The sequence below is a fragment of the Salvia miltiorrhiza genome, chromosome 3 (genome assembly GCF_028751815.1).
Source record: "Salvia miltiorrhiza cultivar Shanhuang (shh) chromosome 3, IMPLAD_Smil_shh, whole genome shotgun sequence".
Lineage (NCBI taxonomy): Eukaryota > Viridiplantae > Streptophyta > Magnoliopsida > Lamiales > Lamiaceae > Salvia > Salvia miltiorrhiza.
The window spans coordinates 57,632,528-57,650,133 of NC_080389.1; the positions used below are offsets into that span (position 1 = coordinate 57,632,528).

At 37.0% G+C, this 17,606-nt stretch overlaps 3 protein-coding genes and 1 long non-coding RNA gene across 5 annotated transcripts; 2 read left to right on the forward strand and 2 right to left on the reverse strand.

The window, feature by feature from the left end:
- The first annotated feature begins 1,192 nt into the window (after positions 1-1,192).
- On the forward strand, positions 1,193-4,880 carry LOC131014718 (protein ABIL3). 2 transcript variants are annotated; one of them, XM_057942787.1, is made up of 11 exons: positions 1,293-1,788; positions 2,199-2,420; positions 2,546-2,688; positions 3,153-3,235; positions 3,332-3,482; positions 3,654-3,753; positions 3,859-3,951; positions 4,035-4,077; positions 4,163-4,251; positions 4,336-4,481; positions 4,567-4,880. In XM_057942787.1, exons 3-11 carry the CDS (start codon positions 2,584-2,586, stop codon positions 4,735-4,737), a joined length of 981 nt encoding a protein of 326 aa, XP_057798770.1. In that variant the 5' UTR covers positions 1,293-1,788; positions 2,199-2,420; positions 2,546-2,583; the 3' UTR covers positions 4,738-4,880. The 2 variants fall into 2 exon arrangements, with proteins under 2 accessions (XP_057798769.1, XP_057798770.1); XM_057942786.1 differs by lacking the exon at positions 2,199-2,420 and having other exon boundaries at positions 1,193-1,788.
- A 195-nt stretch (positions 4,881-5,075) lies between these two features.
- Positions 5,076-7,094, reverse strand: LOC131014732 (uncharacterized). The gene is made up of 4 exons (XM_057942814.1): positions 6,740-7,094; positions 5,713-5,785; positions 5,560-5,615; positions 5,076-5,313 (listed from the first exon to the last, which is right to left on the reverse strand). The coding sequence occupies exons 1-4, from the start codon at positions 6,796-6,798 to the stop codon at positions 5,199-5,201; spliced, it is 303 nt and encodes a 100-aa protein (XP_057798797.1). The 5' UTR covers positions 6,799-7,094; the 3' UTR covers positions 5,076-5,198.
- Positions 7,095-7,166: 72 nt separating this feature from the next.
- Positions 7,167-11,537, forward strand: LOC131014737 (uncharacterized). Its single transcript, XR_009098308.1, has 2 exons — positions 7,167-7,645; positions 11,171-11,537. It is a non-coding gene; the product is annotated as an uncharacterized LOC131014737 (long non-coding RNA).
- LOC131014705 (uncharacterized) lies at positions 8,104-13,312 on the reverse strand. The gene is made up of 11 exons (XM_057942761.1): positions 13,016-13,312; positions 12,652-12,838; positions 12,078-12,160; positions 11,628-11,728; positions 10,888-10,983; positions 10,686-10,739; positions 10,253-10,401; positions 10,027-10,144; positions 9,163-9,250; positions 8,521-8,730; positions 8,104-8,414 (listed from the first exon to the last, which is right to left on the reverse strand). The coding sequence occupies exons 1-10, from the start codon at positions 13,137-13,139 to the stop codon at positions 8,546-8,548; spliced, it is 1,185 nt and encodes a 394-aa protein (XP_057798744.1). The 5' UTR covers positions 13,140-13,312; the 3' UTR covers positions 8,104-8,414; positions 8,521-8,545.
- Positions 13,313-17,606: the final 4,294 nt, after the last annotated feature.

The following is a 17,606-nucleotide window of genomic DNA, read 5'->3' on the forward strand; positions in this document are numbered from 1 at the left end:
TCCTACATTCATCCAAAATCCATGCCCCATTCAAAAAGATCTGCAAAATTCACGGCTGCAAACAGCCTCCTTCTTCTATTCCTCAATTCCTCCGTCCTCTCTTCCCAAATCTCGTCGGCGCCACTTCTCCTCCGACGAGCACCTCGCCCCTAACGTCGCTTGGCCTTCGTCTGTCCATTTTCTCTGCCTTCCTTCCTAAATCGAACCCGAGCTCTCCTCCATTGCTGACACAGATCCACCGCTGCCGCTTCTGGAACCGGCAAGTCAGCCTCCACGTCACTGGCAGTGGTCACCGCTTCTACCAGGGTCTCTCTATCTCTCTTGTCCCTGCCTTTCGCCAAAAGAAATTACACCAAAAAGCCTAAATTTTCTTCTATCAAAATTTTCCACCGCCCTTCGACTCAGACAGCAGCCGTGGCTGCTGTCAAGCGCAAAACTCCGGCACCGCCGACGTTTCGCCTCCTCTAGAGAAGCACCGCCTTTCCCGTGCCTTCGGCTCTGGGCTTTCGAACCGTCACTGCTGTGCTCAGATTTTGATGAGGCAGCAAGAGCTTCGAATGGGGGATGGATTCTGGAGGAATGTCGGAGTGGAACAGTTGGTGTTTTTCGATGTGTTTTCGTTGGATTTGGGGATTTCCCCTTTCGGCAGATGAATGTTGCCGAAAAATTGAAGGAATTCAGCCGAAGAAGATGATCAGAAAAAAAAAATTAAATAAAATATTTTTTAAAGAAAACGACGTTAAACCGTCGTTAAACGCAAGGATTTAAATGCACATTTTTTTCAAATTTTGGGGAAGGTTTTTGCGCCAGGGTCGAATATAGGGGAGTCAACGCTCTAGGGGAATCTAGTTCAGGGATCAATCTGCACCTTTGCCCTTATTTTTATAAATCTACTCCCTCCGTTCCATATGCTTAGGCTTGTTTTCCTTTTTTGAATGTCCCATTTATATATGCTTGTTTCCATAAAAATTAATATTTTTTTACTCATTTACTATTATATTCTTATTTAATTCTTTAATTTATTTCCATTTTAATATATTATTAAATAATAAATATGAGCATACTAGGAAATTTATTTATATATTTTTATTTTCAATAATTTTTTTTAATCTTTGTGAAAATCTCAATCATCCTGTCGATATGATAGAGGGGGTATATGTATAAAGAGGGGAGAAGGAAATGCAATTTGGTGGTCCATTTGATTTTGCCTGTATTTCATGGCATTAGCGTATTAAATAAAATAGTAACAAAATTCACGGGGTAGTGGTGACCCACGAAACAGGACAATGATTAGAAGTTTAGAGAGAGAGAGAGAGAGAATGGTATTCATATTGCCCCATTCTTGCTCAAAAAGGGCTTCAAAACTTGAAACTTCAAACGTCAAATGCTTCAATTCCTCTCACATATATAACCAACGTGCTTGCCTCAACGCTCTAACTACCATCATTCCTCTTCATTTTCCTGCTGTTTTTTCCACCATTTTTATAAACCTTTTGTTACTATCCCACCAACAAAAAAATTTAAATTAAAAGTTGTCGTTTTTTTCACTTGATTCGAGTCAAAATCTCGGCACCAAACCACTATAGCGACTTAGATGTTTATTGGGCCTATCTTTTTCTGTTGTCTGCTTTTGCCTTTCTTCAAAGCCACACTCTATGATCAACGTTGAACGACAAACTGATTGTGGGTTGTCTCTCACTTTTGCATCTTGCTTAGTGTTTTCCCCACTACTTCTTGCGTCAATGCTGTTTGTAGAATTGCCTCAGTGAGACTTCAGAGTTGTGGGAGGTGAGTTCTTGTTTCTCATAGCTCTACTGCTTTTGGAAAATGGTTCTTGTTTCCTATCTGCTGTTCATAATGCTGATGAGTTTTGGAGAAATTGAAATTGCTGTGCAAATCTTGTTTCTACTGCTTCTTTTTTTAAATTGATAAAAAAAAACAATGCATTTTTTTAAGGTATTGATTGTTATCTTGAGAATTTCGTAATGAATTGTGGTCTGACAATGAATAAAAGGGCTGTAGATTGTTATCTCGAGAATTTCAAGATTGGCTTATTTCGGAATCTTAGTTCTTTTTAAGATTTGGAATCCATTTATCATTGGAAAAAAGAATTATCGTGGCCCATTTTTCTTTAATTTATTGTTTATGCCCTGCTAATCTGTTTGTTTTGTCTCTTCATTTGTTTGCTTCTTTTCAAGATTGGGATGGGATTCTGGCTGTCCACACAGCAGTTTCACATATAAAAGGGGGAAAGCATTATATGCTGCTTTTTAATTGTTTTATTTTTCTTTTTCGTTTATCTGGAGCACAGCCCACAAACCTCTCTCTCTCTCTCTCTCTCTCTCTCTCTCTCTCTCTCGGTAGCCGGAGACAAGTTCTTTAAGTTATTTCTTGCAGAGGCAATGTGTTTGAAATTCTCAGTAATGCTACTAGCTATCTATTTGTTATGCTTAAAGAATGCAAAATAAAGTAAGAAAAATGTAATTTCTTATTGCAGTTTTAAGATTCTTGATCTTTGTTCTATTGGTGCAAATGGTTGTTGCAGGATAGGGACTTTGTATCTACTAATATAGTCACTCCTTCATGGAGACAATGACGGCAGCTGCCTCCATGCCATTTCCTCGTGAGCTGGCCAGTTATGATGAGGTTTCTATGCAGCAGAGCATGCTCTTCTCTGATAGTTTGAAGGTACTTTATTCTTCCATATAATAATCCGTTTAGTGTTGCTTAAGAGCATTTTTTTATTTCTTTAAAAGCTCATTTGAATCATTACTTGCACATTTTAGCCTTAAATTAGCGACTGTGACGGCTCTGAGGAGCAAAAGGTGGGGAGGGAAAAAAAGAAGTAATTATGTAAACTAACTTTATTGAATAATGCAGCGAGTGTTGGAGAAGAATTATTTTGATATTGCACGCAGCGGAACATCTCTTCTTAGTTGGGCATGATTTGTTGGAATTCTTATTCATGCACTGATTTCTTGTCTTTCCGGGTCGGGGGAAGGCAGCACAAGAATATAATTTTCTAAATAATACAACTTTCTAATTAGTACAATCTCATTCCTACATCGAATAGGAGCTCTGTTTTGTATCTCTGGGTTGCTGCTGTACAATCTTGATATGCTTTTTGACAGAGTAATGCCTTATTTCTTCAGGATTTGAAGAATCTTAGGAAACAACTGTATTCAGCAGCAGAATACTTTGAGTTGTCTTACACTAACGATGACCAAAAGCATGTGTGAGTTGCTTGTGGTTGTTGAATTGCTATATTTTGCGTGTTCCTTGTCAATTCATAATAGTAGGTTTACCCATTTGAACATATCTGTACAAGCAGAGTGGTGAATACGTTGAAAGATTATGCCATTAAAGCTCTTGTCAACACCGTGGACCATTTGGGTTCCGTTACCTATAAGGTCAATGATCTGTTGGATGAAAACATCGATGAAGTTTCAGGAACTGAGCTTCGCGTATCTTGCCTTGAGCAGGTATAGTTTTTCGTTTCTGGCTTGACTATACCATTTGAACCAATTGGGTCAAGCAGAACATTCAAGGTGTTTCTTCAACTAATGGTTAACGGTTTTGGCCGTGGTTCTTTCTCGAATCAAGTTCATAATAGTACTGATATTTCATTGTTTCTATCATTCTATGTGTTTTAGAGACTGCGGACATGCCACGACTATATCAACCGTGAAGGTCTTTCTCAGCAGTCGTTGGTGATAAACACTCCCAATTACCACAAACGATACATCTTGCCAGGTATAGGTCTCTCTTTCTCTCTGTCCATATACCTATCTATCTATAATGCCATAGTATAGATCTTACATGGTTCTAATGAAAATGTTCTATAACCTCTATGTACAGTGGGAGAGACTATGAATGGAGGTTTACGCACCAAATCGAAGTACCAAGGTTGCAGCGTAGACGAAGGAGATGAGTGGCATCAATTTAGGAGTGGTAACATGTCTATAATGTCATTTTGATGCACATTTGTAAGCTTTGATACCACGTGTTGATCTCACGAGCGAGTTACCTTGCAGCTATTCGAGCTACAATACACGAAGCTCCACCATCTACAGCCAGGTGAGGTTTCTCCCTAATAAATCAACCTACTTGTATTACTGATGCTACTAGTCGTAAACATACTAAGGTAAACATCGTCTTGCAGTAAAGGGCGCTCCCCATCACCTACACCAAGACTCGTGCAGCAGCCAGGAAATTTTGCCTTCTCTAAGAGCATGCCTAAAAAAGATCTAGGTTCGTTCCTCGTTAAAAAAACTTTCTTGTTTCTTGCCAACTGAGATGAGCTCAAGTATTGTGATGTTTCTCTCAACATATCAGAAAGGAGAACAGTGTCACCACACCGGTTTCCACTTCTACGTTCGGGATCCCTCTCTAGTAAGCCCTCGACTCCAAAAAGCTCGCGCCCGACTACCCCAAATCAAAGCCGGCCAACCACCCCAAATTCATCTTTGGGAAGACAACCGGTATGACACTATCCTTTTTATGTTTAGGAGGCGTCTATCACCCAAAGTAAACACCCCCTTAATGTATGTTGATTTCCTTTGGCAGTTTATTTCTGACCCTCGGAAATCGGCTTCGATGCGGATTCGTGTCGGGAAAGAGAGCCCAAAAGAGTTGGAGCAGATCCCCAGCAAAAGTAAACGATTGCTCAAAGCTTTGCTCAGTCGACGTAAGTCGAAGAAAGATGATACATTATATACTTATTTGGATGAATACTAAAGGAATTGAAGAGGAGATTGAAAGAGTTGTTTGTACCATTTTGTTTTCCTCTTTAGAATTCAGTTTTATATCCTCATTTATGGTAAGTGTAATTTGTCAGAAACATATTCATCAATATTAATTAATGCCCATGTTACAAGAAAGATATCTGCCTCCACAATAATAATTTTACTTTGATTAGAATTTAAGTATAGAACTTGTTAGACTTGTGTATTACAATATGCCAACAAAACATATCTAATGAACTTTGAAAAGTAGTCAACATCATTTCCTTTTAAATTAAACCAAGATTGTCAATTTCCAAAACAGCCATACCATCCAAAAAAACTATAGAATAAATGGGCAATCTCAGATTTCGATCAATTTCAATTTATGATAATAATAATATAGAGTATAATGAGAGACACAATACAGCTATTCAAGAATCAGATTGTTTCAATAATAATACACCTCTCAAAATGTCACTGTATCAAACCCTGACCAAATTCTTCGATGGTCTTGGTGGCAAGTGTAAGAACATCGACAAAAGCACTGTATGATGCACGAAGGAATCTTGCTTCGACAGCCTCAAAATTCCTGCAAATAATTGAGATCGAACAAGAAAAACTTGAACAAACAAGCATCTCAGAGAGTAAATGATGCTGAAAATTTTGATTCAGTGTTGTTCCTTTTCTGCTCTCTACTCTACTACATCAACACAATTTCAAGTTATGCAAGTCGAACAAGGTTAGAATATCGGTAGCATGCAAAATTTGAAGAGGGGTTTGAAACGCTTATCAAAACAACTATCTTCCTCTATTATAAGTGCACAGATATACTTACACAGAAAGTTTCCCGTTGGATACTGACATATGCCTTTTCACCTTATCTGGTTGTAACTGTTAATCCCAAGCAAAATACAATCTCAGAAACAAGAGAGATAGAGAAAGACAGAGAGAATAGCAGTCATTGAAGTAGGTATAGCACACAAGGTACCTCCTTATCAACGGCTAGAGCAGCATAAACCATGCGAGCAACTTCCTCAGACGCATAATCTACTTCCAAGTTGCTGCAAGAAACTTTTATGTCAGACAACAAGAATATCACAGACTACAAAGATAAAGAGTATGAATTTGCTTACTAAATCATATACTACAACATACAAGGCTAATGAGCTTGACGAGGATGCACAAAACTAGAAAATTACTTTCTTCCTATTTCCTAAGTAGTTATCAATACAGAAACCCAAAAAAACAATGCCACAAGCTCTAGTCTCATAACAGGAGAGGCGAATAATGTACTCCCTTCTCAACATGACTCGATTGTAAGAACACAAAACAACTTAATGCCTATGCGAGGTTATAGAAACAGCAACATAATACAAAAATGCCGGAGTCGTGCAAAGTATAAATGCTTGACAGTAGAGTTTTTATTGCCATGTAGTTTCATGTGGAGAAACAAAGGAATTCATGTAGACAGACGCAAATCCCAGCAGATGCTCAGAAATCAGCAGAAACACATTAGATACTTAAAGCAATGATATTGTAAATGATACAAAAGTAATACTACAAGATTCCAACTTTCACCCTCTCATCAAGGGCTTGGACAGAATCCATCTAATTCAACCAACCAATTTTCTACAGAGGCACATGTATCCGCATTACTAAATCCTAATCATGATTAATAAACCCTAACTAGGGACTAGTAAAATAATTGGGAATTAATAAACCCTAATCGGATATGCAAATTTTTGCCTTTTATCTCTTTCTTTACATAGATGAGTTCAAAAAGCGAACTATAATCTTTCGCCATGACATTCTATAGCACTATTTGCATATAAAAGTAGCATTCTTCACAAGTCCGGCAATTACACAAAGAAGAAAAATACAATCAATCAGAGAAAATAAACCCATTAAAAAAATGCATCTAGTAAAGAAAAACAGTTGGAAATATGAAAGCACGCAGTCATACGATACAACTGGGCACATATAAAAGAAAACAATAAACCGAGAGAGAGAGAGACCATCTGAAATCCCATTTGTTTGGAGCTCCGGTAGTGAGGTCAGCAGCTAAGTTTTCCATGTTTTTGGGTATGGAATTCGAAAACAGGGAAGGAACAACTTTCGCGTCGAAAGAAGACGCAGAAACGGTTTAGGGCAACAACTATCCGGTTGGGTCGGGCGACACAAACCGGGTCGACCCTTTTATGTTTTTCTATGATTTGGATTTACGGTTTTCTTTCTCCTTTTACTTCTGAAAATTGAGTTCCTAAACTGACACATGGTTGATTTCGTAATAGTTATGGCCCAAATTTGGTTGTGTACAATTATTCATATTTAGTATGTCATAAGAATCGAAGCATATTCTAAAAAAATATTCCAATGTCTCGAACTTATTACTACTCCTATTTTAATAACTGGCATTCAAACATTATCACAAAAATGTTTTGAAGCACATTTTCTAATCTCAAAAAAATGATTTGTCACGTCAATAACAACAGGCAGTGGGCACAAACAAGGTTCTTTTTTTCTTTTCTTTTTTTGTTTAAAGGTTTAAGACGTGAGAAAAAGCGTTTTGACAATATTTTCCACAATCCGAAAAATATACTTGTGCTGATTTTCTTAAAACATTATGTATCAAACACTAATAATATAGGGAATTGTTGAGAAGAAATATTCTTGCTTATCCCAAATAAATAGTAAAGTAATTGACTAAGGAATCCCGCGGGCTAGCTTGTTTGGCTGAAATTGGTTTTGGGCGAACAGAGCATATTAGAATATTCTTCTCGTATATTACCTCTTTGGCCCAACTCCTATGTATAAATATATCCTTTATTTTTTTTCCACAAACAAAAACACACACCTCTCATCCTTCATGTTGGTGCTAGCTCAGCTGCAGCACCTCCGCCGGCGCCACCCAGCCCTTCCCAGTAAGTCTACTCTCAAAATATATTGTATATGCATTCTTCTTTTCAATCACTCATCTCTCTTATTGTTGTTTGCTTATTTCTTTTAGTCATAGTGGTAACATGATGTGATTCTTTCTTGTTGCACTATTGGGTTCTTTTTTGCATGTTTAGGTAAAACAGAGTGCTGATGTAAATTATTGCAAGAAATATTATAATCTACACGTTTCATTATACGTTCTACTTCTACATATACACAAAAACACACACTGTTACGTATGATTTTTCTAAAAGAAATACCAAAATTTAAGCTTTCTACCACTGATTATCTGCACTTGTTTTCCCATGGTATTTGACATATATGTATGTCAATACTTATTACATGGTATCAGTTTATATGTTTTGGGTGATGCGAGATTTCAAACTCAAAATGGCACTTTGTCAGCTGCATATATATATTGGAATTCCAAATTCATAATGACTGAGTATAATCACATTTCATTGCTCAATATATGATGTATCACAATTTACACTGTATCTGTATAGTCCAAAAGGGAAGGAAAAAGGTATCTTTATTTGAATAAACAGAAAATTGTGCAGATATTGCACTTGATCTTCATTCTGGATACAGCTAGAAGTTCCTTGCCATGCCATACACAACCCTTGTCTTCGCACCCGCCTTAGACTGCGTTTTACATGAAGCGCCATAGCATAAAAATTGCAATAATCTTGTTGTTCCCTATAACTCATCCATGCCTAGATTCACACTCTGTAAATGAAGAAAAATCGAATCCTGCATGTAAAGAAGAAGTAAATGCTTAAAATTTGCACCTAGTGAGTGAAGTAAGTATATTGGTGGATTATGAACATAGCAGCTGCTGCAGGAAGAGTAGAATTACCAGTAGGGAAAAGCCTCCTCCAATGTTAGTTTGTAAGAACTGCTTCTACTTTGACGGGCTTAAGCCTCATCACGCCTCTGCGCAAATGCTGAAAGGCTAGTACAAAGAGGCCAAAAAAGTATAACATGAAAATATGTAGCTTCTCTACGCTTTCAAGAATGAAAGATGAACTGATTGCTCTCCATGCCGATATCTGAGAAGCCTTGCACCCTGAAGAGAAGAGCAGGGTTAGTCATACTTTGATAACCATGGCAGGCTGATTGATTTCAGGAAGCATAGTGTAATCAAATGCATCGAGTCAATAAGCAAAAATGACTTTGTTCGTTGTTTTTTTATTTGGATTGATTGCCATCACATTTCAACAGAGACAATAGACCATAGGCGAATATCGAACTTTTGCTCTTAAATGAAATGACCAGATACCCACATCATTTCTAGGCCTTGGTCATGGGAATTACATTCGAGCCTCATCATATATACACCCCACAGCCTCACTGTGAGCTTGCCTAAGCTATACACTGTTTTCTCTCACTAAATCCTAGGTTAACAAACCGTAATATGGTTATATGGTTTGCGTAGTCTCTAGAAGATTTAGACCAGTAATACAGAATGATGAAGAATTTGCATAAGGATAGCACCCACCACTGCTTTTAGTAGACAGATTTGTCCATTGGTATGAACTTGTCGTACTTTGTGATGCCTTGATCAACTCTAGAAGAGCTTTATTCACCTGCATGTTTGAGCGAGGAAATACCATATAAGCGTCAAGTTCGAGAATTCTGGTCAATGTCATACTCAATTGCAAACGAATTCTGATTATATTGCAGATGATTTTCATGTATGTTTCTCTGTTTTCACTGTTTACAAAACTGAAATTTCATTTCAAGGTTCCTTTCACTGTTTACAACACTGAAAAAGACCTTCACTACTGTTCAAGCCATTAATTAGCCTGTTTCAGAATCACACTTCTCTGGATATGTTTACTGAACGTTAATTACAGGAATACTAACAAAATTCAATACACGGACATCAGCCCTTGTCCGGTAACGTTGCAGGATATGTTTAAGCATCCATTGCAACTAGTTTCAGAACTCAATTAAAAAAAAATGGTGGGATCTTGAAGCATTAAGTAATCTCCTCTATTTGTTTCCTTTATTCTGTAAAATATGTTAAACCAATTTGTTCTTCCAAGAAAAATACCAAATATTTTTCCATTGTAACATTCTTCACCATTTTCTAATGTATTCTCAAGACAATTCAAAAAGAAAGTGTGCTTGAATGAGAAAATGGATGAATTGTGTATCATTGTAACACATTTCCCTCTAACCTTTCTAGGAACTTAATTTCTGAATAGTGCATATTATCAGAGCCTTATTGACCAACGAGGGTTATGTTAGATAAAATTACCCGATAATTTGTAACATGAGAACATCTAATCTTGCTTCCATAAGTTAGCTGTTCCAACTATTATTTCATTATTTGTCAAACTAACGTATAGAATAATACCTCCTCAGTTCTCTCATGGCTTACTAGATGTCCACCATTAAGTTCAACCATTCTTGCAGATGGATATAATCTCTCTGCAAGTCGTTTTGCATGGCACAGCTGAGCAATAACGTCATGTCTACACAGGAAGAGAACCAATAAAGGAAAAAAAAAAAATCAGTCGTCTTTGAAGGCACAGTGCATATACGAGCAATTAGAAAAACCTAGTAAGTCTTTGATAGGCTACCTGCCATGAATTACTGATATGGGAAATCCAGCCATACGGATAGATTCTATCTCTTTTCTTGACAATTTATGGGTCCAACACGCGTTAATCTGACCGTCAAATCCATACTTCGACTGCATACCTGTTGATGATATGCCTTTTACGTATTCCTGCAGAGCAGAGTTATAGCATCATGTTATACTTTCAAATCATATAGACACTACTTGATTTTAAAAATATAGCCTGCCTCAGAAAAATTGTTCGACACTGAGGGTCTATGAATGTAGAATAAAATACTACAAATCATAGTAATGAGAATCATATACAGTGATAACAATTAAAATTGAAGGAACCAATCTTTACTACATTATCCGAATAGCTATGAGTCTATTCAAGGAAAAACATACAGTATCAGGTTTCTCATCTCAAGTTCACAATTCTTAAAATTCCTTACTTGGTATAAAATTGCTCTTCTAGTCTTTAGTCCAATGTACTCTTCAAGATATTCCTGCATAAAAGAGAATGAATTTTCAATCAATTCTCAGCAATCTCAATGAGCTGATGCGTTCTGAATTCGAAGCAAAACAGGCAGATGCAGAAAGCAGAAATTAAAGGGCTGTCACGCTTACTATCATGACCTAAAATAATTATTTTACCTGTGAGTAGTGGGTATCTAAATCAACGGCTGCTCTCTGTTCAGGTGTTTTTGCCCTCAGAAAACGCAGAGCAATTGACAGAGTTTTACGGTCAAACTGAAAAGAATAAGAGATGTAATTAGGTTCAGGGTGGCAAGGCACATTACAGAAACTTCCATATAGGTTAAAATTCGGAAAGACATAGTATTAAACAAGGATTTTGCTATGATTTCCAATTTAGCCAAAAACTCTCAAAGCAAACTGAGTTGGCTATGCTAACTTTTTTGACCTAATTTTGCGTCAGGTGAAATGGCTCATTAAGCTCACATAATGTAATCAACAACCCGATCAGCTCCATTTGTTGAGTTGCTGACAAATTTTCACATTTGAAGGTGTTTTCACAGTCAAGAAAAGAGAGGCAGAAGAAAGACAAACGAGAGAAAGCTATTATACTTCAAACAGAGAGTGTTTGAACTTCAAGACCTGTACACTAATGTCGCCTTTCAGTTTTCAAACATTTCTATAAGGACCATATATTATCAAAAAAGCTAGAGTGCAGTTTGTCAGCCTCAAGCTATTGCCAGAAGATCCAAGTGCTAATTTTCATATATTGCAAGATGTACTGGTGCGGATGTTGAACTAAACACATTGGAATATGTTTTATCGTATAACACTCAGTTGTTTGAAAGTAACTTTGGGGTTATCGGGGTAATCTTAATATTCCTGTTTATGATCCCAAGATTCATCCGAGGAATTGATACCTTTGGTATGCATTCATAACCTCCACCAGTTACATTCAACAACGCCAAAGATGAAATGCGCTCAGGTACCATTGCAGCAAGCTTACAAGCAATCATGGCACCTGCATTATCAAGAAACCATTCAGTAACAAGAAAAGCTAGATCTTTTGTTAATCAGAACCTTCATGATTCTGCAATCCTAAGTCAAGCTTTTACAAGTCAATGTGAAAAAGTCTCACAAGTAATGACGGTAATCAGGAAACCTAACCCATTTGACTGAATCTAGATAACCATTCAAATATATTAATCAATATGGTCGATTTCATATTAGATCAAATGATCACCAAAACTTTGAAAATCACAAACATTCAACAAATGGGGGTCCATGTGGTCCAATAAGTTTCAATATAAAGAACAAGAGCACGAGTTGAGTCAATCGTGCCGACTAGAAATTCTTATTCAAAGACTCACCCATCGAGTGGCCAAACACATGGGCTTTTTCCCATCCCAAATGATCCATTAGAGCTAATGCATCTTTTGCCATAATACTCGTCCTGCGAAATGTATACTAAACATCAATCACTTTAACATAATCTCACGACATAAGAACCCAATATCTGGATAAAAGAGAACCAAAATCTTCACTGCAAGAATCATTCACACAACAATTTTCACCTCAGCTAAACCCAATTGCATCCTATGCCTCTCCTATTTGAGATCTCTTTATATACTAGACCCCACCATTAAATAATATCACAAGAAATCCTTTCCCACAAGATTTGACACCATTCCACAAATTGAGAAAATTAAAGTAAAATCACATAAAGTACGCAACAAAAGCAAGTTCCCAGCTAAAATATTATTGTTCAACCATTCAACCATACGTGTCGATTACTATTAACAAAACCTTCAATTTTGACCAGAACTATTCCGAATAGGCCGTGGGGAAGAACTTTTTCTTTGTAAACAAAGTGTCACAAATCATGCTAAAAGAAACATTAAACTAATTAAAAAAGCTCAAAATTAGGTGGCACTCAATACTCACGTATACTCTGACTTTTTGGTGGGAACGGAGCTCCGCCCCATTCCACGGTTATCAAAAGCGCAGACCTCCACGCCTGTCGCCCCACCGCCGCTCGGATCTTCCGCCGGCGACTCGTCGTCGTTCGGCCTCACTGTCCCGGCCAGACCATTTATCTGCGGCCCCCAGGAATCGTGGGTCCCAGCCAATCCTGACGATTTTTCATCGAATAAGCTTCAATCGGAAACTCCATTTCAATTTCAGATGAACAACGCGACCGATTGAAAGCACGAGAATTTGTGGATCATCGCGAAAACCATCACAAACCCACGAAATTCAATCAAAAACAAACTAAAACCCTCGAAAAACTGAAATGCGCTCGTTTTACCTATGATCATAAGAACTTTGATTGGTCCTTTGCCGTATGTTCTGTAAAAAATTTGGATTCCGTTGCTGCTGTTTGCTGACGCGCCATCTATTTTCTGGTACCTGCCCACTTCGCAAAACGGCATCTTTTTTACCTTGATCGCGTGTTTTGCTGTGATTCTGTGACAGAATTGGTGGGCTCTAGAGAGAGAGAGACGCGTCTATGTATAATGTCTGAGCTGAAATATGAGAGATTGGAGAAGAATACAAAAAATAAAACAAATGATAGAATGCCAATTGCAATCGTCGTTGCTAAATATATACCACACGCCTCAAATAGTCAAATGTGCTGTTAAATAATTTTCTTCATTCTCTTTTTTGTGTCTTATTTTTTTCGGGATAAATAGCAGTCAAAATTCCTCAAAAAAAAAAAAAAAAGTAGCAGTCAAAATGTTTCTTTAAACTTAAATCAATGTTAACATACTACAAATAATAAAATATTTATTTTCATATATTTCTAAGATTATTTTTAAAATGCTGTGATTATACATTATTTTTTAATATTTTTGTAATTACTACTACATCTTTAATTATTTCGATAAAGTTAGTCATACATATATCATTTAAAATTTAAATGATAGTATTGCTTTAGTACTGAGCTATAACGACGTAGCTTAGCCATTACAAAGTAGAGTTGTTATAGGTGTTTTTTTAAAAATAATGTGATTCATAATTACAAAATCCTAAAAAACCGATTTTGTAATTCTCAATTGTGATAAAAAAAAGGTTATTTTATTTTAACAATGATATTTATAGGAACTAAGTCTTTTAAACAAAATTTACATTTTTTTTATAGTATGGTAGTTCGAAAACCGTCTTTGCCAAGTGTATAGCTAATCGAATTATCCCTTTATTTTCTTTTTTTTTTAGAGTAAGACTAGAGACTATATTAATGGCAATCCCGATGAATCAAGTCGAGAAGCCAGCTCGGGAAAGCTGACTCCCAAATCCTTACATCAGCACAAGAAAAAGCGAAATTCGCTAAAGAATGGGCTACACAATTAGCCTATCTACGAACATGGTGGAAGTCCACCACACACGCCTCGCGAGCAAAGGCAAAAGTCTAGCTCAAATCATCGCATAAAGAGTCGGCACTCACTTTCTCATCATGAACAACGTGAACCGCCAGGAGAGAGTCGGAAAAGACAATAACAAGACCAAGATCTTTATGAAGGCAATGTCCAACGAACTAAACTAAATCATGAATTATCCCTTTATTTTCACTGTTTTTATAATTGTTTATATTTATAGGAAAAGGAAGAAAATAACAAACAAACTAAATCATGAATTAACTGTACCAACGAAATGTCGTATTTTTAAATCAACCATGTTGCAAAATTCCTGGTGTCATAGGTCGTCTACACTAAAAAACAATATGGCGAACAAATCACACCAAAAATATATATATCAATATGATCATAAAATAATAATTTGATTAGTAAGGAAACAATTATCACCATGGTTAAGTGTATTTTTAAAAATACCTAGATATTCATAAGTATGTTGATGCTTCGCATTTTGACAATCTCAAAAGATACAATTTTTCAATTTCGATAAGTTCATCATGTTGTCTTCACATTGTTAGTCCTCATAATTAACTATTTTCAACATAATATGCAGATATTTAAATATTTTTTTGAGGGGAGCAAATGCTTAAATATTAGGTAAACGTTAGTATTTTAAAAAAACGCTTAAACATCGGAATGATACATGATATTTCCCACCATAATATAAATTATAAGGAAATCAAATTTAAAATCGAACCCCTTAAATTGAAATAAAATGTAGAATTGTGTGGTGGATAAGCCGTGGGCGGTTGGTCGGCTTTGCCCTTTGGGATGCAAAGTCAAATGTCACAATTTTTAAGATGTAGAGTAGGAAAGTGGGATTGTTGGTCGCCATACTTTAATTTCACTTCTCATATTCATATAGTATTATATTGAATTTATTTATACTAATTTATACTATATTAAAAGGGAGTTTTCAATTTCAAATTAATTTTAAATCAATTTCAAAATTGAGTATTTTACAATATAATGAATATTTTGAGTTATGCCATGAGAAAATATGATACTTAATAAATTTCAATCATATTGCACAATCGGAAAGCGAAGATCATCCCAAAATAATAGTACTAATATTAATAGGTTTTATATTGTCTTAAGTCTAATAAATACTCCTTATTGGCTCCGCCTCAAAAAAATAATACTTATTGACTTATTGTTATTTATCATAATCATGAGATCAAGTATAAAGCGAAATTTTATTTAAAGTGGGAGTAGAGTTGTCAACTGGGCCGGGCCGGCCCAGCCCGAACCGGCCCAAGCCCGGTATGGGCCGGCCCAGGACCAGCCCACTTGATCGAATGGGTTAGTTGGGCCGGGCCAGCCCTTTGAAATGGGCTCCATTTGGGCTATTTATCAAACCCAAGCCCGGCCCAGGACCAGGATCGTTAGAAGCCCAGCCCAAGCCCGGCCCAGGACCAGGACCAGGCCCAGCCCAGGACCGGTCCAAGCCCGATAATTTAGGTTAAATATTATTTATATATTTATTCCTCTTATTCAATATTCAATTCCCTACACAATTTAGCAATACTAAAATATTAAACCTATTTAATTTCCTATTCAAATACGTCTCCAATTCAATCTTCTATTCAAACTTATTAAAATATTAAATTTATTAAAATTTAGTGGTTGTCCATATATGAATGTGCACATTATTTATATGATCCAGATTATAATTAGTTTTCTATTTTGACAAGGACCATTTGAATAGGAAATAAATAAGCTCAAAATAATTTAAAGATAACGATTACAAATTTGAAACAATCTAAAATTGAAAACTCATTCGTACCCAACTGAAGCTCATTCGAAGTACAACCCAGTATAAGCCCATCATACTCGACCCAACATAAGCCCATGTGAGGCCCGGCCCATTTGAGGCCCAAGCCCACTAGACATGTGGTCCTGATTCGGGCTGGGTTCGATATTTTATAAAAAGCCCGGCCCAGGACCGGCCCATTTCAAATGTGGGCTTGGGCTGGGCTGGGCCTAACTCCTTACGGGCTCAACCGGGCCTGGGCCGGGCCGGGCTGGCCCAGCCCAGTTGACAACTCTAAGTGGGAGGCAAGAAGTAGATTACTACTTTCTAGTTGTGTAACTTTTGGCTCTACCCCACAAAATGGAAGCCACGCGACGACATGCAAAAAATGTGTTTGATAATGATTAATTAATTATTATAATACAAGATTATATTGACCACCACCTATCCACATGTTACAATGGATATGTCAACGTGCTTAGTAAAAATTATACCACTAATCTATTTTTTTCTTTATCTAGACTAAAATCTCCCTTTCCCTAAAAAAAAGACTAAAATCTCCCTAAAAAGAACTAAAATCAGAATGTCTGAATATTGCTCAATTCTTGAATTCACAGCTTTACGCTCCTTCTTTATCAAAAAAAAAAAAAAAAAGCTTTACTCTTTTTCAAAATGCAACTCCGTAAAATATATTGATCAAAAACTGACTTCACCGATCACCATTAGTCTGCAACTGTCAACTGATCTAATATTAAAAAAAAATATTAGTATTACACTTTTATATGTGCTTGATGTTGACACTCGAAAACTGACAATATTATCACCAAAATTATGGTTTTATATTGGGTTAAGGTGCAGATCCACCCTTAAAGTAGAGGCCCCTAGAGCATTTATCCCCTCATTCTCGGTTCTGGCGCAAACACCTCCCCATAGTCCAAGAAAAGGGTGCAATTAAACCCAGACCTCTAACGCCGTTAAACGTCTGGGTTTAATTGCACCCTCTACTTCAGGGGTGGATCTGCACCTTAATCTTTTTTTTTTTTTTTTCAATTTTGGCAACCCACTTCCGACATCAGCTTAGCCGCCTCCGTACTCATCGGCTCCGACTTGCACTTTGTCAGCTTGCATGCAACCAATCTCTTGGTCGTCGATGCTATTGTGCGGGGCGATGAAGAAGCTGGTGGCGTTGCTCATGTCAGCGGTGGGCAATCGACGACCAAGAAATTGGACGTGTGCGAGTTGATAAGGTGCAAGTCGGAGCCGATGAGTACTGAGGCAGCTAATCTGATGCCGAAGGTGGGTTATCGAAATTGAAAATAAAAGGTTAAGGTGCAGATCCACCCCTGAAGTAGAGGGTGCAATTAAAATCAGACGTTTAACGGCACTTAACGGCGTTAGAAATCTGGATTTAATTGCACCCTTTTTTTGGACTATGGGGAGGTATTTGCGCCAAGGTCGAGAATGGGGGATAAACGCTCTAGGGACCTCTACTTTAGGAGTGGATCTGCATCTTAACCCTTTTATATTTTGAGGAAATGCAAATGTGATATGATTAATTTAGATTGGTGGGCGTGAAAAGTTTATCAAGCATATATATGTGTGCCACGATAGGGCTGACTCACCTGTCCTCATCTCCCAAAACTCCTTCATTCTCATCTTCTCCACAAATATATATACACGTGTGTGTGTGTAGGATTCAATGGATTATCTGTAAATTAAGGTTAAACTGAAAT